The 27,590-nt window shown below is 44.6% G+C and overlaps 1 protein-coding gene across 1 annotated transcript in view; it reads left to right on the top strand.

Moving 5' to 3' along the window:
• Positions 1–27,590, top strand: part of ANO2 (anoctamin 2) — a 319,432-nt gene that overhangs the window by 253,585 nt on the left and 38,257 nt on the right. Inside the window, exons 15-18 of the mRNA XM_071210134.1 lie at positions 5,432–5,543; positions 7,004–7,061; positions 7,225–7,325; positions 20,244–20,389. Coding sequence (XP_071066235.1) covers positions 5,432–5,543; positions 7,004–7,061; positions 7,225–7,325; positions 20,244–20,389 — 417 coding nt within the window. The remainder of the gene's footprint in view (positions 1–5,431; positions 5,544–7,003; positions 7,062–7,224; positions 7,326–20,243; positions 20,390–27,590) is intronic.

Here is a 27,590-nt window from a genome sequence, read left to right as displayed (position 1 = left end):
ACTATTCATGGAAGGGGCAGGGTGAGGGTGGGGTGGGGCTATCGAGAGGGTTAAGAGCCACATGGGGTTTCAGAGTTATGAGATCTTAAAGCTGAAAGTGACCTTAGAAATCAATGTCAGGCATTTCCACCTGGACCTCAGAATTGGTTCCTGTAGTCAAAGAGAATGAGAATCAGGCCTAGGAAGTGAGGGATGGCAAGCATAAATCAGGGAGACAGGGAAGCCCTGGACTTCCTGTGGGAGCGAAATTTATACTAGGGAGGGGAGAGGCCCTTAGAGGTTACAGATCTGTGGGTCTTTTGCTAACATACATACACTAAAGAAGAAATAACAGATGTGGCAGGGTTAACTGTAAATGATGAGCACAAAGTGTTATCCAAGAGTTGTTTGGTGAAGCCGTGTGGTGGAAGTGGGGTCTACACTAGGCTGGGTTACCCAGGTCTTTTATCCCCTGGGGCCATGCGAGTGTGCACCAGGAAGGAGAAAACCCCAGAGTCGCCTGTCATCTGAGGAAGAGTGCAGGAGACATTTCCCACCTTCATTTTATCTAATCACTGTGTCTCCAGATTCCCTCGCAGGAGGCTTGGGCTGCTGAGCTCCGCCCGGGGTAGGGCTGGGGGCTGCATTGATTAAACTTCTCAAGGTGTCTGCCAGCAGGGCCATCTCCCAGCCGTGCTCACCATTGACTGGCAGCATGTGCTCAGTAGTTCTAGTGCTCCCATAACAGAATACCACAAACTTGGTGGTTCAAGCAAGGGGAATAGATTGTCTCCCAGTTCTGGAGGCTGGAAATCAAGGTGTTGGCAGGGCTGTGCCTCCTCTGAAGGTTCTAAGGAAAAATCTCTTCCAGGCTTCTCTCCTGGCTTCGGGTGGTGGCCAGCAGTTCTTAGAGTTCCTTGGGTTATGGCAGAATAACCCCAAAATCTGGCTCCATTTTCACATGGCCACCGTCCCTCTGTGCCTCTCTGCCTCCTCCTCACTTTTCCTAAGGACACAGGTCACGCTGGAGTAGGGCCTGCCCTAACACAGTTTGGCCTCATTCAACCAATCACAGCTTCAAAGACCCTATTTTTTCCAAATAAGGTCACATTCCTGGGACCAGGGGCTAGGACTTGAACATGTCCTTTTGTGAGAAACAACTCAAGCCATAACAATAGTCAACAAATATGCCCAGAACCTGGGGGGGCTAGACCTGCATACAAACATCCGGCCACAGATGGCCTTACTCTGCTATTGGGAGTGAGGTTGATGATAGTGGTGGCATTTATGACAATAGGGATCCCATCTACTGAGGTCCACCGTGTGCCAAGGTTGAGGCTTGGCAAACATTCCCATCCTGTTCTTGGGCAATATCCTCCGTTTATGTAAGTTCTCTCCTCTAATTACATTCCATGTCTGAACTCAGACTTGCCTGATGCTAAAGTCTCCCCTTACAGCCCTTCTCTGCAGCAAAACACAACAAGCAAATAATCCACCCCCTCGGCACACAGCTGAGCCACCAGTGGAGGAACTGAGTGCTCTAGGGTGCTTCAGCATGGCCTGCCAGGGCTCTCGCACTGCTCGCCCACACGAGGGAATTGAAGTGGCTTTCAGGGTGAAGGCGAGCTTCTGAGGGTGAATCCGTTTGTCGGTCCTGCCGGCCTGCGGGAGGGATACCACGCTTTTCAGCATTCTGCAGGGACTAGGATAAATGAAGAACTTTCGTTTTGCCAGGCCCTCTCAGCCAAGGCCTGGGTCACAATTGCTGTCATAGCAGGGTGGGGTCTCTAAACTTTTCCCTTCTCAATTCCCCTCCCAGGCTGTGGGTCCCAGGGGGCTTCCTCTGTCTGTGGCCGTCTCCTTGGCAGGCCTCATGCTTGAGCCACTGCTGGTGCTGCTGGGGTTTAGGCTGGGGTCCCCCACACTTCTGCTAATCCGGTGTTTCATTGCTGCACCTCTTCAGCTTAGCAGGTTCCTCCTGGAGTTACTGCAGGTCTTTCTTAGGCCTCCAAAAGGTGGCTTGTTTCTTTGCTTTGTTTCTTTCTGTTTAGGACCTTGGAATGAATTTCCAGTAATTCATTAGAGGATATTAGAGTGTCACGCTCAGACACTACATCTCTCTCAAACACCTTTCTTGACACCCACTAGCAACCATGGACTCACCAGGTACAGGCCTTTGCCTCTCAGTTCTGGCCTTCCTTGGTGACCTCCCAGCCTGATCAGAAACCTTCTCCCTATACCTCAAGGACCTATGTTGGGGGAAGGGTCTCTGTTTGGGAAGTTACATCTGGTATCTCAGGGCCTGTCTGCCCTGGAGTGCTGTTCACCACCTGCATCAGTTTAAGCAACTCTAGATGCTGTAACAGAGAGTATAAACATTTTTGAAACCCTGAAGGTTTATTTCTTGCTCCCATCACAGTTCAGACCAATGTTTGGAGGCCAGCCTTCCACTTAACAACTTAGGAATCTAAGGTTCTTCCTTCCTGTGGTGCTACTATCCTTGAGGGCTTTGAAGTCTTCCACTGGGTCCTCTGCATCTTCCCAGGAGATGAGGGAAGAGAAAGAGAAAGCAGGAGGCTTCTTAAGAAATTTTTAAGGGCAAGGCCTGGAAATATATCACTTCCACTCACATCTCATTGGTCAAAACTCAGTCATGCTGCTCTGTCTAGCTATGCATTCAGGAAGGGAAAATACATGTGGTGAGCATCTGGCCGATCTCTGCATCACTAGGAGGCCCCCCAAAATGGAATTCCTGTGGGTCTGTTCTTATATTCAAGAGTTCTTCACCCCATCATAACTCTTGCCGTAGATGAACTCCTAACTCCATTAAAATCTGTATGTGTCTACATATATATTCATCAAATCTATTTGAAAAATTTTACCAAATATAATAATTCCTAAGCAATGCCTTATGTAGTTGAAGATGCTTGACAAAGTAATGATATTCACAATAGCTCTCAGTCCCACTGAGTTTCCTCTGACAACTTAGCCCTCCCCCAGAGACCTTCATATCTTGGTGGTCTTAAAACCTGCATCTTCAGATGTCAAGACCACCTTAGAGTTTCTCTCAGGCTCAGGGAGGCCTGTGTGCTTAGTCTTCTACCACGTTTGGCTTTACACAGGCAACTGAGCAGTATGGGAAAGGTTATTGGTGAGGTGCCAGTAAAAGGGCATCACTGCCCACAGCATTATCTACTAACACGCAAGGCTGTATTATAGGCATGAAAAATAATTAAGAGCTCACTGTACTATGTGGGAAACTAGATAATGGAAATGCAGGATCCCCTTCTGCTATGATGCAAGGGGAGATTATACCTTGCCATGTCCAGATTAAATCTGGAGGAGATTTGGCCATCTTCAAAAGGCTTTCAACAGGGACCTTGCTAGATGAAACTCCTTGGAGGAAGGGGTGAAGTCTTTAGTCATTTTAGCATGGTGGCTACCCACAGCATGTGTTCAATAAATGTGAACAGAAAAGCAACACATATTTCTGAGATGCATATGTGGGGCTGGGGATGGAGGGTGAGAAGTTGAAGGAGGGGATATGATGCAAATATTAATCAGACGACGATCCTCATTTCAAAGCACAGTGTAGTTAAAAGTGTCATTAGAGATGGGCAGATTTGGTTCAGGCCATGACCTCTGTCCTTTACTGGTTGTGTGATCTTGAGCAATCACTCTCTGGTCCTCCGTGAAATGCAGTGCCTACCTCCTAGGGTTGTGGTGAGGATTAAGCAAGATGGCATTTCCCTCTGCGTGGCTTGCCTTCTGTGGGGCAGCTTTGAGCAGCTGCATGCTCGGGTGCAGTCCCCACGTCCCCTAAGCCACCCTGCCAGGCAAGCAATTCCTGCTGGCTCCAGGTCCTTTCAACATCTCTCTGAGGGCATCCTCTGACCATGGGAGCAGTCTCAGGCCATGCACAGGATGGGCTGCAAGTGCCCTGGAGTTAACCCCAGCAATGACCTTCAGCCAGTGAAGGACAGGAGTTGATGGATAAAGAGCCCCATAGACTCAACCCTTGGAGTGAGAAATCCTCTGTGTGCTTTACACTGGCATTCAGGAGGTCCCCAGTGGACCAAACCCCAGTTGCCTGTGGCATTAGCCTGACCGTGAACACATTTGTATCGTCTTCTCTCCCCTCACTGTCTCTCCATCCCGCTCCTCACCATGCTCCCAAATAAATGACTGACTCCCAAATCCTGGACTGAGGATCTGCTTTGGCTTGGGGGGAGCCAAACAGACAGGTGATGATAGTTACTGTGGTTACTATTATTAATATATTTGAAGGGCATAGACATAGGTGATGAATACAGAGAGAGATAAAATAGTATAGCAGAAAAGTAAGACTGCTACCAGCTGAAGGAGTCCGAGAAACCTTCAGAAAGGGCATTGCAAGTCCCAGTTGGTCTTGACTTTAAGGGATGTGAACATGGGGAGATGGGTCAGGGAGGGTGCTCCAGGGGAGACAAGAGGGCCTTTGTGTCTACTGTTTCCATGATGCCCACAAAGGCAACATGGGTCAGGTAGGGCCACACCACAGTTGCATCTGGACATGGCTCCTTCCCTGGCATGGCCCTGGCACTTGGCTCCTGAGTTCAGCACACTTTCAGGCTCTGCCAAGGTTCACAGTGAGCAGGATTGGGCTGGCCTTCAGCCTTGAAGAGCATGGCCTTGTCACCTCTTATCTTTGCCAAGCCCTCTGGAGTGTCCCAACCCAGCATCCTGCTCTGTGGTCTGCTGGCACTTTTCTAGTATCTCAAGTCTTCTGAAGGCACCTGTGAGGGCTCTGCTGGGTATCTCTCAGGGTGCTTCTGGGAACCTCCATGGACTCCTCTCCTTGGTCCTGGAGCTGTTAGGCTCAAGCTGTGTTTGTGTTCCACTCATCTCTCTGACAATCCATCATTTGAGTGAGCTAAAGCATGATGTCATAGCCTGCCCAGAGACACAGAATGAATAATTTCCCATGAAAAACAAAGGAGAAGAGATAGAGGAACAACAGTGTCATGATCCTCAAGAAAAATATTTGGTGCCTCTTGAGTCTAGTTCAGTGGTTTGCAAACTTTTTTAGTCAGGGACCTTTTTTCAAGCAAAATCTTAAAGCAGTGATTGATACAGGTAAAATGGGATTCACCTTGATGAATGGGTGCTAGTAGTAGAAAGCTCTGCTGCTCACACTCCTCTCTGAGTGAGGAGCATGGTAGAAAACCATTGCTGAAGTGGACAAGAAGTGGAATTGGAAGGAGAACTATGATGATAAGATGCACTTTGTTTTCTATAGCTTCATATTGGGGCCTCCTGGATGAATTCAATTCTAATGTGCCAAAGAGAAGATGAGATCTCTTTTTCCACTGTGAAAGAGTAAATGGAGAGACTGGCTCATGTCACAGGGTTAAAACTCCAAGAGGTGAGGAATCTGTCTGTCAACACTATCAGCTTTACTTTTCTCTTGCAGAGGTTCCAAAAACAGAACAGACATTTGAAGAGCGCCTGATACTCAAGGCTTTCTTACTCAAGTTTGTCAATGCCTACTCCCCCATCTTCTACGTGGCCTTTTTCAAGGGGAGGTGAGTATATCAGTATCACACAATTTGTCCCTGAGACTGGGTCCTCCACTGGGAAGACAAGTAGAGTCAACCCATACCCACTGTCAACTCGCATCCTCAACCTAATTCTGTTTCCATCCCCACCTGGCTGCTCACCCCAAGAGGCCCGTTAGCACTTTTTCATACTGACTTAACGTCTTTGGATTCCGATAGCCAGGGCAATTCTACGAGGATTTGGTTTTGGGCTCTGAAGGAGGCATCTCAGAAGAATTTGTACCCCCCACCTTTGTGGAAGAAGCAGGAAGGAATCTGAACATAAGTGATGTCAATTGGCTACCTATAAGGAGATGTCCCTGGAGACATCTATGGACTATACCAGGAAAGCTTCCCTAGATCTAAAGCTCAGCAAGTAGGCATTGAAAGCAAGGGTTGTCATTTAGTACTTTCTTATACAAATTACTCTTCCCAGGGCCTCTGCCATTGGCTACCATGAAATTATAGTAGCAGAGAGACTGTCTGTGTTAGTGATTATAAACTTCATTGTGCTTTCTATGTAGATTTAATGGCAAATCACACACATATGATATTCCAGGCAAAAAACTGGTCCCTCGCCCTGAGATACAAGAGTAGTTTTGACAACAATCTGCTATAAGTGCTATAATAAGAGGTGTAAATAAAGTGTTCAGGGAGCACTTAACTATGAAGAAGGCTTCACAGAGAAGGAAAGAGTTAAGGTGAGCGTTAAATGGATAAATAGGTTTTCAACAGGTAGAAAGGGGATGATCTTTCCAGTAATTCAGTTTCTTCCAACTACCTGGCTGCTTCCGACATTGGCTTTTGCTTCTCTGCTTTTCCACCCGCCCATTCTTCTTATCTGCCCCCCACCCCCAATAAAATAGACCCTCCTTGGAAGAGGAATGAAGCAGGCTTCTTCCACTCCTTTACAATTTTTCATTAAGAAGTTAGTGATCCTGATCCCAAGAATCTCTACTGCACCTGTAGTCAGCCTCACCTTTCATTTTCTGGGATACTGGAAACCCTCCATACACAGTTGCTACCAGAATTCAGTTCTTAACACTAGTTGAGGGAAGAAGGTACACAGACAATATACTATAGATAATCTCAACTTCCTTGTGTTTAGACTCAGAAGTAGTCACACACGTGTGCACACATCCACACACATATGCACACACATACACACTTGTACACACATGCACTGTGACCTTTCTAGTCCCACAACACACCCAACCTCAGCCCCATCTCCTAGGATTTGACCAGGTAAGGAAGTGAACGCTAGGTATTATAGGTGATTGTTATCTAATAACAGGCCATGAAATCCTATCTCTGGGTGAGTTGGCACCCACTCTGGCCAGTACTGCCAAGGAGGATGTTAAGTGGCTGTTCCACTCAGAAAACATCCCCGTAAGCAGCCCTGGAATTCTCCCCCGTTCCCTAATTCTTCCCACACCTCTTGCTTTCAGGTTTGTGGGAAGGCCTGGAAGCTACGTCTATGTGTTCGACGGTTACCGCATGGAAGAGGCAAGTGCAGCTCCTGGTGTTTCGTGCCTGGCTAGTGGTTTGTAGGTGAACCACCCCTCCCACCCCATCAGTATCCTCATCGCAGCCTGGCTAAACTTGCATCCTTGCTTCCTGAGTGCCACCTGGTCTAACCGCTCCTTCCTTTATCTCCTCCTCCTCACAGTGTGCTCCAGGGGGCTGCCTCATGGAGCTCTGCATTCAACTCAGCATCATCATGTTGGGGAAGCAGCTGATCCAGAACAACATCTTTGAGATTGGAGTCCCGTATGTAATGAGCTCGTCTAAGATAGCTTGGTTAATCCCCTTCTGTCTGTTTGCTGACAGCTTTCCCCATGGGGTAGGGTCTCCCCACAGGCCTTGCTTTCCAGTCTGATTTGGGGATGTTTGAGGCTCAGAAAGTTTAACCGCTTGCTTAAGTACACATATGTAGTAAGTGGCAGAGCTTGGTGTCAGATATCTCCAGCCACCAAGTACATAATATTTTTAATGCTATTTGTCCTCCCTGTGAGTAAGTAAAAGACTTTCAGTAAAGTGGATTTGATGGATATGGAAGTTTGGAGCATAATGGAGTCATTTAGAAAAGTCTCTGAGAAGAAGCTGTGGGATATATAGTCTTAGGAGGGGAAGGCTGAATGGTTGGTCAAACACAGAATGGGTTGTTTGCCTGTGGATTCTCTCTTTCTGTGTTCCCTCTTGGCTCTAGACACATTTCATAGGACTTCTTTCAATCATTTTATATTGAAACAGTCATGAAAATAAATCCTGACTCATAGTCACTGGACCTAAAAGAAAAGAGGATAGAACAAGTGAAAATCTATTAATGGGTCAAAGAAACAATGTAGCCCCTTCTTCCCTTTTATTGCCTTCTGGTTTTAAAAAAGTATCTGTTTCAGAGCTTTTTAAGCCAGTTTGGCATCAGAGAGCCAGGAAATGGCAGAGGTGCTCAGGGGTAAGTCTCATAGGCTGGGACCTTTCTGATTAGGAGCACAGGATGGACTATTTGCCACAGGCCTGGGGTTCTTTGTAAACCCCATGCAAGGTTGGCCATTTTGGGGTACAATTGTCAGTCTCCATAGGCTGCCACACACTCTGTCTCCCTCTTAGAGATTCATTATGTACCTTACATTAGTGGTCCTGAGAAGTCCTGCAGTAAAGAAACTTGCTTAATCCCTTTCTTTTCAATTGTATCTGCTCATGCTATTGATCAGGGTTCTGGAATCTGCCCTGGCTAGTTTAAGCAGCAAAGACATTTATTTAAGAATATTAAGTGACTAACAATATTCTTTATGATCCAGAGAGCCAGGCTATGGCACTCATACCAGGAATAAGACAGTTCACACTGGGGGAGGGCGTGCGAGGGGGCATCTTTGCCTCTATCTCTGGCTCATACCAGAAGCCCTCAGAGATGTGAACTGGACACCAAAGAACCACACATACAAAGCTGCAGTCTGAGCATGACAAGCTTCTTTTTTTTTTTTTTATTTTCAACCTATGCACAGATTTGTAAGGAATTAAATAAAGAAAAAAATTACCTCAGGAGAGGCTCTTGTTTTCCCAAAACTTAGATTTTTATTTGGGAGACAAAATAGACTTCATGTACCCTGGGTTCTCTCTACATGGTGCAAATTCTGTCAGAGTTCAGAGTAAGGAAAGGTCAGGAGTTTTGAGCAAAGACAGTTTCCCAAGCAGGGAAGCGTATGTCTGTGCCATGAAAGGAGGCCACCACTGTCACCTGTAATGAAATGGACTGCCATTAGGAACACTTTCCCACATGAGTTGACATCTTTTCTGAAAAAACAAACAAACACAACCACCAGGAGAAACAGACCGACTCTGATCTTATCACAAACATCATGACCAGGTGGTTCTACAGATGGAGAAGGTGAGGACCAAAGAGATGGCAGTTCCCTCACCAAGATCGTGGGGCAGGTCAAAGACCTGGCAAGGGCAAGAGCCCAGAATCTCTGGGCATCTATTTAGAGGTTGCTGAGTCCCAGGCTCCTTGGACAGGATCCATAGTCCAACCATCTTCTCCCTATGAGACTATACCAGAGCCCCACTGCCATGGGGGAGCTAGAACTATCTGAAAGTCCCAGGGAAGGCTATTCTTTGGTCTTCCTCAAAAACACATTTACAGGTCTGAAGTTATAATGGAAATAATTATGTTTACCTGGCTAGAAAACCTTTGTTAATAAGAGGCCTACTTCATTAAAGGAATGAGAATGTTCAACATTTTTCCTCATTCATCATCTGAGTTCTCAGAAAAGTTCTCACCATCACTCACTACCTGCTAGGCTGAATATTAGGGTGTTTTCTACCCACCTACTAGGACAACCTTAGGTGGCATTTGGGCATCTGCTTTTGTTGGAGGAGAATTGGCAGAAATATTCATATCTGGGTGCCCCATTCCACCTCCCTGCTTAAACAAGCCTTGACACATTAGTCAAGTAATCATCAGTCTCAAGAAATTCAGCCCTCCAAAAGTTTTTGCTGTTTTCTGCTTGCTGACTGAAAGTCATTTTGTGATAGTCCAACAAACCAAGTGAAACAGATTGTATTCGTCAGCCAAAGGGGTGCTTATGCAAAATACCAGAAATTGGTTGTTTTTTTTTTTTTTTTTTTAAGATTTTATTTATTTATTTAATTTCCCCCCTCCCCTGGTTGTCTGCTCTTGGTGTCCATTCGCTGCGCCTTGTTTCTTTGTCCGCCTCTGTTGTCGTCAGCGGCACGGGAAGTGTGGGCGGCGCCATTCCTGGGCAGGCTGCTCCCTCCTTCGCGCTGGGCGGCCCTCCTCACGGGCGCACTCCTTGCGCGTGGGGCTCCCCCACGCGGGGGACACCCCTGCGTGGCACGGCACTCCCTGCGCGCATCAGCGCCGCGCATGGCCAGCTCCACACGGGTCAAGGAGGCCCGGGGCTTGAACCGCGGACCTTCCATATGGCAGACGGACGCCCCAACCACCGGGCCAAAGTCCGCTTCCCTGGTTGGTTTTTATAAAGGGTTGTATTTGGGGTTGGAGCTTACAGACACCAGGCCATAAAGCATAAGTTATTTCCCTCACCAAAGTCTATTTTCACATGTTGGAGCAAGATGGCTGCCGATGTCTGTGAGGGTTCAGACTTCCTGGGTTCCTCCCTTCCAGGGTCTTGCTTTTCACTGGGTTCAGCGTTCCTCTCTTCCCAGGGCTTGCTTCTTCCTGGGCTCAGCTTTCCTTTCTTTCTGGGGCTTGCTTCTCTTTCCTAGGTGTGCTTATTTCCTGGGGCTCCAGCTTAAGGCTTCACCATCAAACTGCAACATCAAAATGCCAACATCAAAAACCCTTAACTCTGTCTTTTGCCATGCCTTTTATCTGTGAGTCCTCACCCACCAAGGGTTGGAGACTCAACGCCCTAATGACATGGCCCAATCAGAACCCTAATCATAACTTAATCATGCCCAGGTACAGGCCAGATTACAAACATAATCCAATATCTATTTTTGGAATTCATAACCATATCAAACTGCTACAGCCAGGAAGTGAGGGGCTTGTCCCAGCAAAATGGTGCTCAGGCTGAGGGGCCCTGTGGTGGCCAATGGAGTGGCTTCTTAAAACCCCCTTTTCCAGATGGTCCTGGTTCTTTAAGAGCTTACCAACTTAGAGAGACAATATTTGTTATGGACAAATATTCAGAGACTATACAGATGATACCAAAGCCATATCTGACCCCTCTGAAGCTATGAGACCAGCTCATCCACTTTTGCTACAAAAGGAAAGTCCTCATTCCCCTTGAAACATCTGAGAAAGACACCTGTCCTTCCACAACATTGTTGTCCTGCTTTGGTTGGAATTATAGACAGCTTGAGGGCATGGAAAATCCATTTTCTCATCCCTGTACATCTGGTCTACCAACTCAGTCCATTCACCCAAAACCCAGAAGCTTTTTATAGAATGTCAGAGAGGCAAGAACTCAGGCCTATGTTTGGACAGTGTGTTGGCACATTCCCCACCCTTTGACTCCATTAGCTCCATGACAAATGAAACTAACACATGGCTGTTTGCCTGGAAGTCTAAATTTTCTTGTTTATGCTTGATGTGTGTTTAATATACCACACTTTAATTGATGGCCATTGCATTGCATTCATACAGCTGTGGGCAATTCACTTCTCTAAGTTTTACTATTCTCATCTCTTGATGGAAGCAATAGAATTATTATCTCTAAGGTGCCTTTTAGCCTCAGCATTTTAAGAACTTGTCCTCTTGAGTGAAGCTGGTCACTGCCCATTTCAAATACATGCCACTTCTGTTTCAAAAGAAATGTCCTCATTTTGGTTCTAGTCTGATAAAGGACATGTGTGACTTTATGTGAATTCATACTTCATGTGAATTTATTATTATGAGATTAAATTCAGGGATTTAGAGTAAAAATCATTCCACCAAATGCTAAGGTTTTACCTCCAAAGTTCTTTCTAATTCTGAAGGTTGTATTTTGAGTCTGCACACTTTAAAACATTTATGATTTTTGGATCTTCCATTCTCTATCCAATCTAGAATTCAAGCACCTGACCATCTTCTTGTGCACGACACAGTTGAGAAAAATGAAGTAAGCTTTAAAAAAAAAAGAGTTTCTGGTGCCTCCTAAAGAAGGCAATTGAACAATGAGCAGACAGACAAGAGAACCATCTGGGGGGTGTGGGGAGGGGTTAAATAAAGAAAAATAAAGTAAATCTTTAAAAAAAAAAAACAAAAAAAAAAAAGACTCAGAGGCAAAATAGATGTGACAGGAGGGTCTAACAGTGAGGAATGTAAATTATAAAAATTAAAAGATATATATGTACTGGAGAGCAGGTGTAACTCAGTGGTTGAGCACCTCCTTTACATGTACAAGGTCCTGGGTTTGATCTATATCTTACATTTGGTGTATTTCCCCCCCAACCCACTCGATTATTATGTATTTGTTATAGTTCATGAGAGAACATTCTCATATTTGTTCTGTTAACTATAACCTATCTTCCATTACTTCTCTGTGTTATACAAACCCATGCTGTGTTAGTCTGCCAAAGGGGTACTGATGCAAAGTATCAGAAATCTATTGGCCTTTATAAAAGATATTTGTTTGGCATAAAAGCTTATAGTCCCAAGGTGTGGAAAGTCTAATACAAGGTACCGTAAGAGTTGCTTTCTCACGAAAGTCAGTTGCAATGTGTTGAAGCAAGATGGCGGGTGACTTCTGCTGAGTTTCACCTTCCCCTCTGGGCTTCCTCTACCTCTTGAGGCTCCAGGGGTCCAGAATCTTCCCAATCTCCGCCGCAGGTTGGCATAGGGCTTGTCTCTCAGGGTTTCCTATATCAATCCTGGCTCTCTTCCCAAGGTCAGCTGTCAGCTCTCAGGCAAATGGTCCATCTCTCTCCCAGGCTTTAGCTGCTTGAGCTTTCTCCTTTCTGTCACAAAGCAGGATCAAAAATAACAACGTTCTCTCCTCTGTGTATCTTCTTGAGTGAGTGTCCATTTATATCAGACCCAGCAAAGGGGCAGGGACTCAACCTGAGTCAAGCCCTCTGATGCAGTGAAATCTAAAAGCCCTAATCATAACAGGTAATCTAATCAAAGACATCTCAGCTGAATTTAATACAATCAAAGGGTATCACACCCAGAGGAATAGATTAGTTGACAAATATAATCTTTCTCTTTTGGGGATTCATAAAATCATCTCAAACTGTCACACATGCTTTATACAATCCATTCAAAGTGTCCGCCCAATGGCTTTCATTTTCAACACAGGGTTGTGCTGTCATCACCTTAGTCAATTTTAGAACATTTTCATTACTCCAAAAGGAAAAACCCCATATCCCTTACATCTCCCTGTTTTTGTCCCTAAGAATTGATATATCTTCTTGCCATTGCTGAAAAAAAATTTCAATGTTACTGTTAACTCTTGTCCATAAGTTACATTAGTTGTAATTTTCCTGGGTATCACTATATTCTTAACACTTTGTAAAATAAGAATATTCTTATATTTATACTATTAACCACAATCTTCATGTACCACTGAAATCACTGTGTTATATAGTCCTTAAATTATTTTCTAACTTCTTTTCATTTGACATTCACGTTCACAGACTACCCCCCTTCAGCCATAGTCACATTTATAAACCAGCAGTGTTGTACTCAATATAAAAACATGACAGTTTTGATGGCCTTGAGAACCTTACAATCCTGCAGGCTTCTTTCCTTAGAGCATTATTGCCTAATCTTCAGTTGTTTGTCAACCAGCTTTTTAATTCTCCCCATATAAACAGCTGTTTGCATATTAATGGCCTCTAAACCAACTGATTTTTAATTTAAATTCATCACACTTCTGAAAATGGAAAGCTAACGGTATCAGCTACCCTGAATGGTAAGTAGCAATAAAAAGAAATATAACAACAACAAATATTATTAAACAATCATTGACATTATTTCCTATCCAAGGCTTTTAGCCTAAGAACTACATTCTTTTCATTAAAAAGGGATATGTGCAGACGGCGGACTTGGCCCAGTGGTTAGGGCATCTGTCTACCACATGGGAGGTCCATGGTTCAAAACCCGGGCCCCCTTGACCTGTGTGGAGCTGGCCCATGCACAGTGCTCGTGGGCACAAGGAGTGCCATGCCACGCAGGGGTGTCCCCTGCATAGGGGCCCGGTAAGGAGAGCTGCCCAGCGCAAAACAAAGTGCAGCCTGCCCAAGAATGGCGCCGCACACATGAAGAGCTGACACAACAAGATGACGCAAGAAAAAGAAACACAGATTCCCGTGCCGCTGACAACAGAAGTGGACAAAGAAGACGACGCAGCAAATAGACACAGAGAACAGACAGCTGGGGCGGGGGGAGGGGAGAGAAATCTTAAAAAAAAATTATTTATTGTGAATCTATGATCCCTTTAGAATATAGCTTAACAGGAGTCATAAAATAAACCTGTCCCAGGAGGCAGACTTGGCCCAGTGGTTAGGGCATCCGTCTACCACATGGGAGGTCCGCGGTTCAAACCCCAGGCCTCCTTGACCCGTGTGGAGCTAGCCCATGCGCAGTGCTGATGCATGCAGGGAGTGCGGTGCCACGCAGGGGGTGTCCCCCATGCAGGGTAGCTGCACGCACAGGGAGCGTGCCCCATAAGGAGAGCCGCCCAGCGTGAAAGAGAGTGCAGCCTGCCCAGGAATGGCGCCGCACACACGGAGAGCTGACACAACAAGATGACACAACAAAAAGAAACACAGATTCCCGTGCTGCTGACAACAGAACCGGACAAAGAAGAGGGCGCAGCAAATGCACACAGAGAACAGACAACCAGGGTGGGGGAGGGGGGGAGGGGAGAGAAATAAATAAATAAATAAATCTTAAAAAAAAAAAGGGATATGTTCAAGCATAGGGGAGTTGTTAGGCATACCATGGCAGCCTGGCATTTTCTCCATGGCTGCAATTAGAGGGACTGAAAGAGAGTAAAAATGGAAATTAGCCTTTCCCCTGCTGCTCTACCGAAATGGACAGTTGAGCATGGAGACCTTCCAAAGGCATCGTGTGAACTGCTAGTGTGATGAGTCTTTTACTTGGGAAATACTGATTCGGGGGAATATGGTTGCTTCTTCATCCCACAGGTCTCCACAAGGCCGGTACAGACACTAGGCATGTCTGAGCTATAGAGTTGCCCTTTGGGTCCTTGGATAAGCTTCACCAACTCTCAGAATCTCCCTCCTGCTACCCCTGAATCCATCAGGGGTCCCAGAGAGGGCGACCCCAGAAGTCCACCTCTCCATGCAGGTACCTTCCACCACGCCGCAGACTTTCCACCTTTGCTAGACCTGTTCAGGGACCCTGGAGATAGCAGATGACATTTTTGCCTGGGGATGGAAAAATAAAATGCTTCAAAGGGAGGCAGTAAAACAGAGGGTAATAGGCTTTTTAAAGGCCGCACTATGACTAATGAGGTCATGATAATAGATACAACTTAGTCATGTGATCTGGCTGTGGACTGTCCGTACTCACGCAGGCCTGGGCTCCTGGGGTTGACACGATTGTGACAGATGCTCTCCAGAGAGATGCCAAAGGCCTATAAACATCGGGCCCCAAAATAAAGCTCACAGGCAGCCCCTTCTGAGATGACTTCAGGCATGGCTGGCAGCGTGTCAGAATCTGATCTTGTGCTATTTACTATCTGAGTCTGTCAGTGCCTTCATCACCCCTCCAGACACCCTGCCTTCCCCATACGTGTTGTGCAAAACAGACTTGGGATAAAAGCTGCAGGGTGCCCCGAAAGCATGTCATATACCACAACCTAAATCCCCACTGTAATTTTCTCAAACTTAGCTCCAGTATTTGTTTAAGCAAAATCGGAAATCTGGGGTGCTCTGTCACTTGGAGCCCTAGATTTTTTGGCAAAAGGGTACATGCCATCTTTTTCACATGCTAGATTCTCTCCTGGGCAAACTTTGAGACAGAGCAGTTAGACAGATTGATACTTTCACTAGCAAAATGTACCCCCATCCCTACTGCTAAAAGCACCAGATCACATCCCCAAATAGCTGTGATATACCCCTGAACACAGCCAGTAAGATTTCATAAACTTTTTGCTTCCTTTTTGTAAATGTGATAAATATTACACTTCAAGGCATAAAACAGTCTCTCTTTAAAGCCATCACAGGCATAAAAAGGAGATTTGTGTTCTCCCCAAATGCAGTGGAATCTGGCCGTGAATCAGAAGTTCAAGGAACAAATTTGAACCTTGTCAGGTGTCAAGGAAAGGAATACAGAGCTCAGAGGTTGATGTGTTTAAGGCTTGGTCCAGCCTTCTTTAATGGGCTGGAGGCATGGGGAGCCATGGTCTGTGGGTGTCTGCCTGCCCCTGGGTTCCCGCAGCAGGGAGGCCCCAGGTGGGTCACCACCGTGTTCTTGGAGTTACCTAGGTACAGGCCAAGGATAAGCTCCAAGACTTCTGGAGAGAGTTTTTGAGACTTTTCATTAAAAAGGGACAGAAAAATAGCAGATGAAAAGGACAAGGGGGTAACATCAAAGGAGTTATTTTAACGAGCAAGTGCATCATGCGGTCAGAATCAAAATCTGAAGTTTTCCAAATGGCCCATCTGTATGTTATACAACTTGCAGGATTCCTGCTAAATCCTGCTCTGGAAGGACTTTATTATTAATTTTTCTAATGGCCACTGAGCTCTCCAGGAAGGAAACTTCTGCAAATGAAGGGTTCATAAGAATTATTTGTGGATTTTTTTTCCCCCTCCTCTCATTTGACCTGTCTACAAGGTATTATGCTGTGAGCACAAGTCCATCGTGAGCTCCTTCTTCTCTTGCCACTTTTGGCACACAGTCTCGCAGTTGGCCTTCTGTTCCTATATCTGCTCCCACCATGTCCTTTAAAGGCTCCTTGTCCTCTCTCCATGCCTTTATTTGCTATTCCTCAAGGCTTCTTCCTGACCTGCTCCATAGAGGATGTGGTTCCTTGCAAGGCTTCATTTGCAGTGTCCATGACAACTCTCAGATAGTTAATGCCAGCCTAGACCTATTTTCAGAACTCCAGACACATATATGCACTTGCCTACTAGACATCTCTACTTAGTCATGTGATGGGCTTCTCCACCTCAACATCATCAAAACTGCCTCTTCTCTAAGGGTTTCTTCTCTTTGCAAACCACACCACCACCCACCCAAGTGTTTGAAGGCCCTTGGAATCATCCCTGATTCCTCCTTCACCACCAAATCCTTCATGCTACCTTCTATGCATACCTCCTATCTGTCCACTTCTCTTCCTATGTACTGCTATCAACTTGGACTAGACTACCACCATCTCTCAACCTGAACCACTACATGAGAGGTCTTACGAGGCCTTCAGTGCCGTGGGTGTAGCCTGCCTCTCAAGTCTATCTTTTATCATTCTCTCTCTTCATGTTCTATGCTCCAAGCATATTGAGCTCCCTTCAGTACCTTCTTTTTCTTTTTTATTCAGTTTTTAAAAAATATTACATTCAAAAAATATGAAGTCCCTTTCAACCCTACCACCCCCACCCCCCACTCCCCCCACAGCAACACTCTCTCCCATCATCATGACACATCCATTGCACCTGGTAAGTACATCTCTGGGCATCGCTGCACCCCATAGTCAATGGTCCACATCATAGCCCACACTCTCCCACGTTCCATCCAGTGGGCCCTGGGGGGATCTACAATGTCCCGTAGTTGTCCGTGAAGCACAACCCAGGACAACTTCCAAGTCCCGAAAACGCCTCCCCATCTCATCTCTTCCTCCCATTCCCCGCACCCAGCAGCCACCATGGCCACCCTTCCCACACCAATGCCACATTTTCTCTGTGGACCTTGGATTGGTTGTGTCCATTGCACATCTATGTCAAGTGGGGGCTTAGATTCCACATGGATTCTGGATGCAATCCTCCTGCTTTCAGTTGTAGGCACTCTAGGCTCCATGGTGTGGTGGTTGACCTTCTTCAACTCCATGTTAGCTGAGTGGGGTAAGTCCAATAAATCAGAGCGTAGGAGCTGAAGTCTGTTGAGGCTCAGCACCTTCTATGAGCCATTCTCACATTGGCCTTGGCTGTTGGACGGATGGTTCCATGCGCCTGGAACACTTCACCCTTCACTACACTCTCCATCTTTCCTACTCTTCTCTACCATCTTTCATCATTTCATATCAGTTCACACATCTTTTTCAGGGGGAACATCCCTCTACCATAGGCCAGATTAGGTTTTTCTGTTTTATTTTTGTGCATTTACCTAAATTTCTCCCATCATAATTTTCATTGCACATTGTTGGTAACACCTGTTTAAATGTCCACTTCCCCAAACACATTAGGTATTTTATAAATCACAATTATTTTTTTCTTGGAGAGAGTCCCCTAGGAACCTTCCATTCTCCTATATCAACCAGAACTGTTTGTTCAATGGGCCGTCAATACAGCTAGCAAACTTAGTTACATTTAACACCTCCTTCTTCTAATGGATTCCCAGTTTGTTGAATTCCATATTGTTTTCTTTCTTGCTTTATATCTTTGGTTTATGAAATCCATTCTCCAGGAGCTTTCTGAGAATGGATGCATAGGTTAACCTTTTTGAAATGGTCTTCATTCTGACTTCATATTTGATGTACACTTTGACTGGATATACAGTTCTGCCCTGAAAGTCATTTACCTTTTGAATGTTAGTTTCCTTGTGTTGAAGGCTGATTCTGAGTATTCTAAAATATTTTTGAGTTGCATTAATTTTTGGAGGATCTATGTTTGATCTATGTTTAAACGTCTGTACATGGAAGTTTTAGAATACTTTTCTTTATCCCTAGAGTTCTGAAGTCTCATGATGATGTATTTTGGTGGAATTCTTTTTTGCGTGATTATGGAACATTTTGTGAGTCTTTCTGATTAGGAAATACATGCCTTTTGCTTCTGGGATGTTTTCTTATATTTCATTTGTATTTTTCTCCTTTCCATTTTTTCTGTCCTCTCAAATGAAATGTGGAAATTCCTGGATTGATTCCCTCATTTTCTCTTCTTTATTTTCCTATTGTCCAGGTCTTTGTCTTTTGTTCTAGTTTTTTTTTTTTTCTGGGAAAGTTTATTGAGTTTTTCTTCCTTTCACTTTATTGCATGTGTTTCAGATCTAAAGTTTCCCAGGTTCATTTTCTCCTCAGAATAAACTTCTTGCTCCTGTGGTATTGGGACCTGGCAGTCACCTGGGCAACATGTGGGGACAGAGACAATAGGGCCTACCTTTTCTTAAACTGAACTGTGACAAATCCCTATCCCTGCCTTTGGTGGGACTTGACACCTCCTGTTCCTGAGCCTCTCTGAGGTTTTATAGCATGACATGGCCTGCTTTTCACCACCATCTTCCACTGTAGACACTTGGTATTCAGCCATGACAGCTTTGCTAATGCCTTCGTCCACTGTGCATCTTCCAAGCTATTCTCCAGTATCATTCATACACTACCATCTTCATGACTATTTCCTTTCACCTTGTAGTTTTATAGATTTCCCTTTTCTTCACTCTCATTTTAGTGGTGTTTCAGAAGCAGATAGAGATATATGAATGTGTTCCATTTTGCATCTTTAAGTCAAACCACTAATTATCTTTTATTAAGTCTTTAGCCAAGTATTGGAAGTCAAGCTTTGGTCTGGGCTCTGATTCTGGACTTCTGTCCCTTTCTCCCCTCTACCTCCATCCTTCCCTCTCTTCTTTCTTTCAGTCTCTCCTTTATTTTTTTCTTCATCCTCTCTTTCTGTCCTGACTCACTGTCTATTTCTTGGGTCTCAGCCAGACCACATTATTTTGCTTCATAATCTTTAGGCTCTCTCTAGTTTTTCTCAGTTCAATTACCACAATTATTGCTTGCTATTTTTCTTATTAAAAATTTGTTATGCTGCTTCTGTGGATCTCTTAAACTGTCCTCCCACCTATCTCCTAGAAATCATCTTAGATTGTTTAGAGTTGTCACCTTCCTCCTTCACCTATTTTCATTCTCTATATATTGTGTAGCAGTGGAATGTATTAAAAAACTACCCCTCAGACATATTTTACCATTTAATAATAGTAATAACAATAGAAATAACCTATTTGAATACTATGTCCAGATATTATATGAAGGACTGTATAAATATTATTCCACTTGATCTTCACACCAAATGTGAGAGGCTGGGCCATTATTATCTTGTCATCTCTGTGAATCTGGAAAATACTGAATGTGGTAGACAAAGTTTAGATTTATTTACTGGGAAGATGATGCTATTAATGTGATGAAAATCTGAAAGTGTTTGACCTGGGAGGAGAGCATCTTTCCTCTGGTTTCTGAGCACCCCCTTTCCTCTCCATGAAGAAGCAGCTAGAGCAGCAGTTAGATGATAGGACTGGTTCCATCGCAGCTTCTGGTGGGAAGGGCCAACTCTGTTGTTGCTTTTCAAACACGAGGAAGAAGTCAGAGTTTCTTTGGGTTTGAAGCAACCTGATCTTTTGTCAGGGGAAGGAGACCTTTTCATTATTCTGAGAAAGAACCTCCTTGGGTAGTCTTTAGGAGAAAAGTAGTCTCTTTAGTGGTTTTTCTCTCTCTACCCCTTGGTTCAGAGGTGATATCACAATTTAGCTGTTTTCTCCTTTCTGCCTATACAGCTAAGCTTGTCCTCCTGAGGTTTTTGGTTATTGGTCCATTTCTTTTCCAGGAAACTAAAGAAACTATTTCGAAAGTTGAAAGATGATGCAGAACCTGGAGAAACTGACTCCACCCATTCAAAACATCCAGAGCAGTGGGATCTAGACTTCAGCTTGGAGCCTTATACTGGACTGACTCCAGAGTATATGGAAATGAGTAAGAGCCCACCATCCTTCCTTCCTTCCCTCCATTGGGAACAGGTTCAGATAAGAAAGAGATCTATGTGGGGTTGTGGGGAGGTGGGGAGTGGGAGGTATGAGCTTCTTGGCTACACACAATGTACCCTGCAGTGTCCCCTGAGCATTGAGGAGGGTGCTGCAAAAAGAACCCTAGAATGAGAACCAGGAGCACCGTTACCACCAGCTTGATGGATGATAGCCAGATAGTGCCCTCTTCTTGTTGACTCCTCTCATCTATGGAATGGGAAGTTTGAGCTTTCAGGCCCCTCTCCAAGCTTCTATTGTTAATAAAGCTAAAAGGTAAGTAGTAAGATCTGAAATCTGAAAACATAGTTTCCATGAATGAAGTTACAGTAAAGTACTCCTATGACACTTGGGTCAAGGATACCGTCTTAGTTTGCCAAGGCTGCTACAACAAATGTCACACAATGGGTTGACTTAAGCAGCAAAAGTTATTGCCTCATGTATCAGAGGCTAGAAGTCCAAAATCAAGGTATGAGAAGATCATGCTTTCTACTCAACGTCTGTAGTATTCTGGTGGTGGCTTGCTGCAATCCTTGGGATTCCTTGGCTTGCATCTCTGCCTCTTACCATATGGTTATCTCTCTCTCTCCTTGTGTCTGTCCTGGTTTCCACCAACTCCTGGCTTTTGGCTCTTCTTTATAAGGCCTCCAGCAATACATATTAAGACCCACACTATTCAGTTGGCTACACCTTTACTAATAATAATACCTTCAGAAGATCCTATTTACAAATGGATTCAAACCTACAGGAACACAGCTTAAGATTAAGAACATAACTTTTGCTGGGGTCCATGATTCCATCTGCCACAGATATATACAACTTTGACATGGTAAACAGAGGAGAATCCCCTACTCGGATCAGGCAGGGCTGGATAAGATGTCAGCTCTTCTACAGAAATAATTAGGAATATCTTTTGTAGAGGGTAAGAGCAAATTTTCAAAGAACAGAGCCTCTGGTAGTTTTGGATAAGGCTGAAGGCAGAAGTACATGTCAATATAGACTGATAGAACATAACCATTTCAGATGTGGCTTAGGAGTGGTGAGTTTTCCTTTATGGGCTGTGCCCCAGCTTAGGCCAGCTGCCATTGAACTCTTGGCTCCTTGTGAATAAACCTGGTCTTTATTTAGGATGTATGTTTGAGAAGTCTCTGTTCACAACTTGGCACTAGTGAATTAAAAGCATATTGTAAGACTTCTTGGGAAGATGGCAGAGTAGGAAAGTCCAGGATTTAGTCCTTCCACCAACACAACTATTAAACAGGCAGGAATGGTCTGAAACAACTATTTGGAAACTCCAGAAGAACAGCATCCAGGGAAAAGTGGGAGGAAGATGCTGATAAATTATGCTGATAAAGAACAGTAAATTTTGGGAAGCGGATGTGGCTCAACTGATAGAACATCTGCCTACCATATGGAGGGTCCAGGATTTGATACCCAGGGCCTCCTGACCTGTGTGGTAACTGGCCCATGCCCAGTGCTGCTGCATACAAGGAGTGTCGTGCCATGCAGGGGCGCCCTTGCGTAAGGTGCCCCACATGCAAGGAGTGCGCCCCGCAAGAAGAGCCGTCCCATGTGAAAAAATCACAGCCTGCCCAGGAGTGGCACCACACACACAGAGCTGATGCAGCAAGATGATGCAACAAAAAGAGATGCAGTTTCCCAGTGCTGCCTGACAACGCAAGCAGATGCAAAAGAACTCACACAGCAAATGGACACAGAGCAGACACCGGGGGGAGGGGGAGCGGGGGGAGAAATAAATAAAAATAAATCTTTAAAAAAAAAAAAAAGAACAGTAAATTTCTCTCTCTGCATGTGGCTACCAGCACCCATGGCAGGCTGTTGCAGGGTCCAGTCTCTGGCTAGCTGTTACTGAGAGTAAGGGACTTAAAAATCCTCTTCCCCTAGAGCAGGGTGTGCATGGCCCATCACTGACCATGGCTTTTGATTAGCAAACTCAGATTGCTGGGTCCCCACTCTGAGGAACGCTATTGGTACAACCAGCCCTGGACTGAAAGCAGTAGCAGCCATTGTCAAACCCTTCCCAGACAGGGTCAAAGGAGGTGGAGATTTCAAGATGCACGGCTTCCTTTGAGCTGCAGAGGCAAGTTAACTGAAGAATTGCATTTTATGGAGAGGCCAGGAAAGTTCAGCTTTGGGAAACTGTATTAGTCAGCCAAAGAGGAGCTAATGCAAAATGCCAGATATCGGTTAGGTTTTATAAAGTGTATTTCTTTGGGGTAGAAGTTTACAGTCACAAGGCCCTAAAGAGTCCAAGTCAAGACTTTGAGTGACTTTCTCACCCAAAGTCATTGGCCACATGCTGGAGCAAGATGGCAGGCAATGTCTGCAAGGGTTCGGCCTTCCTTCTTTCTCTTAAGGCTCTGTGGTCCCAACTCCTTCCATTCTCAGCTGTAGGCTGGCATAAGGCTTTGTCTCTCTCCCTGGGGTTCGATTCTTTCCAGGCTCAGCTGCTCTGTTCTCTCCCCAGCTCACTCTCTTCCTGGGGCCTCTGCCATGTCTATGGAGCCATCTCTATTCCTGTCTGAGTCCCCACCCACCAAGGGAGAAGGGTCTCACATCCTAGGATCATCCTCTAGGATAGACCATATGTTGGGTCACAAAACAAGTCTCAATAAATTAAAAAATATTGAAAGCAAACAATGTATATTCTCCAACGACAACAGAATGAAGCTGGAAATTGGTAAGAGTGAGAAAGGGAAAATTCACAAATATGTGGAAATTAAACAACATATTCTTAACCAATGGGATAAAGAGGAAACCAGAAATGAAACTAGAAAATATCTTGAAGTGAAAGAAAATGAACATACAACATAAAAAAACATATGGGATGCAGTGAAGGCAGACCTGAGAGGGGAATTTATAGCTATAAATGCTTATTTTAAAGAAGAAAGACTTCAAATCAGAGACCTAAACTCAAAACTGGAAGAACCAGTAAAGGAAGAGCAAACTAAACCCAAAGCAAGCAGAAGGGAGAAAGTATTAGAGCAGAGATAAATGAAATAGTTCAACAACAACAACAACAACAAAATAGAGAAAATCAAAACCATAAGCTGGTTCTTTAAAAAACTCAACAAAGTTGACAAACTTTTAGCTAGACAGACAAAGAAAACGAGAGAGAATACAAATAAAATCAGAAATGAAAAGGGGGGTCTCACTACTGACCCTGGTGAAATAAAAGGCTATTATAAACTATATGCCAGTACATTAAAAAACCTAGATGAAATGGACAAATTCTTAAAAACACACAAACTACCTACATTGACTTAAGAAGAAACAGAAGAGCTTGGCAAACTAATTACTAGTAAAGACATTGAATCAGTAATCAAAAACCTTTGAACAATAAGAAGTCTAAATATCATTAAGATATCAGTACTTTCTAAAACAATTTATTGCAGGGGTTCTTAATCATTTTTGTTCCGTAGACTCCTTTGACAGTCAGGTGAAAACCACAGACCCTTTACTAAGTCCACACTATACTGTGTATTATTTAATAAATATATAACATCTGCACCAACATGTCCCCACAAGAATAATGTTTTCTGATTTTCAGTTCAAGCCCATGGATCCCTTGTTAAGAATCCTGATTTATAGATTCAATGCAATCCCAATCAAAATTCCAATAACCTTCTTTGCAGAAATGGAAAAGCCCATCATCAAATTTATATGGATATATAAGGGTCCCCAAAGAGCACAGCCATTTTGAAAAAGAAGATTGAATTTGGAGGGCTCACACATCCCAATCTCAAAACGTATTACAAAGTCACAGTAATCAAAACAGCATGGTATTGGCACAAGGTTAGACATATATGCGGTGGCTTGCTCGGTCGGTAGAGGTGGGGTCTGGCTGTGGACGAGGGGTCGGTCCAGCTCTGGACGAGGGGTCGGTCCCGCTCGGGATGAGGGGTCGGTCCCACTTGGGACGAGGGGTCGGTCCGGCAGCAGACGAGGGATCGGTCTCACAGGGGTTGCGCGGTTTGGCTGACGGGGTCGCCTGGCGAAGCCGGCGACGAAGGGGTCACCCGGAGAAGCAGGCGATGAAGGGGTCGCCCGGAGAAGCAGGCGACGAACTGGGGACAAGGGAGGCCAGGCCCTTGTCGGGGGCTCTCAGGACTGGAGGGCGCACGGCAGAAGAACTACCCGGAGACAAGGTAAACACGCAAGTCCACTTTACTGAGGGAGAGGCAACGGTTTTATAGGGGCTGGGGAAGGCTGATTGGTCGAAGCCACACCCTGTTCTGATTGGTTGCCGGCGAAAGGTCAGTGGGCGGTACTGGACGGGGGAGGGGTGGTGGTTAGGGATTGGCTGTCGCTGTTGCTGGGGGAAGGGGCAGGGTTTAGGGATTGGTGGCTGCTGTTGCTGGGGTGGAGGGCAGACTTGAGTTTCCCGCCCACGCCTGGCTGTTGCTGCTGTTGGGGGAGGGGAAAAGGGCAGACTGGATTTTTCTGCCCTGTGCCTGCACAGGGAGAAAGAAGAAGAAGGGTGCCGCCCCACAGGCATCGTGTGGCGCCATCCGGGAGGAGGGGCAGCCGTGGAAGCATGGCTGCCGAGAAGGGGAGACCCGAGGGCACTCTGTGCCCATGCCGAGCTTCCTTCAGGGGTGGCAGTGAGTCCGACCAGCCACCCTATTATGGGGCAGCGGCTTGGCCTACCGCGGCCGCTCCCCCGCCAGGCCAGCAAACCACACTTCAGCCCGAGGGGTGACCGCACATATAGACCAATGGAATATAATTGAGAGATCAGAAATCAACCCTCACATTTATGGCCAACTGATTTTTGACAAGGTGGTAAAGATTACTCATTTGGGAAGGAATAGTCTCTTCGACAAATCGTACTGGGCAAACAATCTCCATTTGCAAAAAAAAAGGAGGACTCTCACTTCACACCATATACAAAAATGAACCCCAAGTGGATCAAAGACTTAATTATTAGAGCTAGAACTATCAAAATCCTAGAAGAAAAGTAGGGAAGGCTCTTTAGGACCTTGTGTTAGGCAATGGTTTCTTAGACAAACAACAAAAGAAAAAAATAATAGGCAAGTGGGACCTCATTAAAAGACAACAAACAACAAAAACCTTTTGTTCCTTTTTACTTAATCATGAAAGTTAAAAGGACAACCTATAAAATGGGAGAAATATTTGGAAACCACTTATGAAATAAAGGATTAATATCCAGTATATGTAAAGATATTTTTCAACTTAACAACAAAATGACGACAACCCATTTTCAGAATGGACAAAAGACTTGAGCAGACATCTCTCCAAAGAAGATATACAAATGGCCAGAAAGCACATGAAAAGGTGCTCAACATCATTAGCCATCAGGGAAATGCAAATCAAAACCACAATGAGATAGCATTTCTCACCCATTAGAATGGCTGCTATTTAAAAATATGAAATATATAAATGTTGGAGAGAATGCAGACAACACTTACTAATTGCTGGTGGAATTGTAAAATTGTGCAGCCCCTGTGGAAGATAATTTGGCTGTTCCTCAGAAAGCTAAGTATAGAACTACCATATGACCTGGCATATATAGGTATTGCCCAAAAGAATTGAAAACAGGCTGGAACAGATATTTCCACACTGATATTCATAACCGCATTATTCACAATTGTCAAATTGTGAAGCAACAAATGAATGGATAAACAAAATGTGGTATATATATACAACGGACTATTGATCAGCTGTAAAAAGGGATGAAGTTCTGATATGGCACAGATGAACCTTAAAGATATCATGTTGAGTGAAATACACCAGACACAAAAGGACAAATAGCGTATGATCTCACTGATTTGTAACAATTAGAATGAGCAAATTTATAAAGTCAGAATCTAGAATATAGGTTACCAGGGGACTGGGTGGGGATAGAGAATGGGAAGCTAATACTTAAAATGTACAGGGCTCCTGTTTGAAATGATGAAAATGTTTTGGTAATGGCTGGTAATAATGGTAGCACAACAATGTGAATGCAATTAACAGCAGTGAACTAGCTATCTAAAAATATAGATTTATATATATATATCTGAATATAATTGAAAGGGGAAATGTTAGCTTATATAAATGCTTACAGAGTAGAAAAATTTTTTTAAATCTCTGGAACTACACTACACAAACAGTGAACCCTAAGTTAAACCATGGACTTAAATTAATAGTACAATTATTAAAATGTGCTATCATCAATTGCAACAAGTGTTCCACACCAATGCAAGGTGTTGGTAGTGGGGTGTTATATGGGAATCCTCTATTTTATGATGATTGTTCTGTAAAACCACAACTTCTCTAATATGGGGGTGGAAAATCATATTGTATCATAGACCAAGAAGCCAGATATATTCTCTGAAGCTTTACTCATTCTAGAGATCATGGACAAACACCAATCAGATCCAACCAAAGAATTGCTGAATACTTAATTCAATGTTTAATATCCTTGGAGCTATTGTTATGTTTGCCTAATGACTCTTGCCTGCTTTGGTTAAGCTCTTTTAACGGAAGAGGGTACCAATGCCTCTCTGTACACCCGGTGCCCCACCCCTTATTTCTAATTCATATTGCTCCCGTTCTAAGAAGGTGTGCTTATATGTGTTAGGGGTGAAGAGATGGACAGGGTCTAGATTAGATGATCCCAAAAGCCCTTTTCCAGCCCTGGGGTATCTAGAATTCTAGGCAAAGCCTGAGCTAAATAAACTCATCAAAGAAGAAACAATCATTATGTCTGCTGTAGAAACAATAGGTAAAGAAAATATCAAGACCCTGCTTAGGGACACACATAGCTCCCTTCAGCCTCTGGCCTTCAGCTAAATTCTCCCTGTAATCCCTCCTCAACGCCGAGCCTGGTATTGACTTCAGAGGTGATGGCTCATATGTCACAAGTCATTCTCTGTCTGCCATCCTCTTGCTCAGAAGTCAAGAAATTGCTGCGAGAGATCGAGGCTTCCATCTGGGAAGGGGTTTACATTAGAAATCCTTGAGCTCTGGCTCTGCCCCACCGTGCTCTGACCCCAGCGCTCACCCCCACCTCCTCGTTATCTGGGCAGGGTTTTCATGCCTGCCTGACGGTCGTGCTAGTTGGCTATTTCAGAGCTTTCTCTTTGGAGTGATTAAGAGTTGAGATGCTTGAGCTGCATAACCTTGGG

The sequence above is a fragment of the Dasypus novemcinctus genome, chromosome 20 (assembly GCF_030445035.2).
Source record: "Dasypus novemcinctus isolate mDasNov1 chromosome 20, mDasNov1.1.hap2, whole genome shotgun sequence".
NCBI classification, from domain to species: Eukaryota; Metazoa; Chordata; class Mammalia; order Cingulata; family Dasypodidae; genus Dasypus; species Dasypus novemcinctus.
This window is presented reverse-complemented; position numbering and strand designations above follow the sequence as displayed.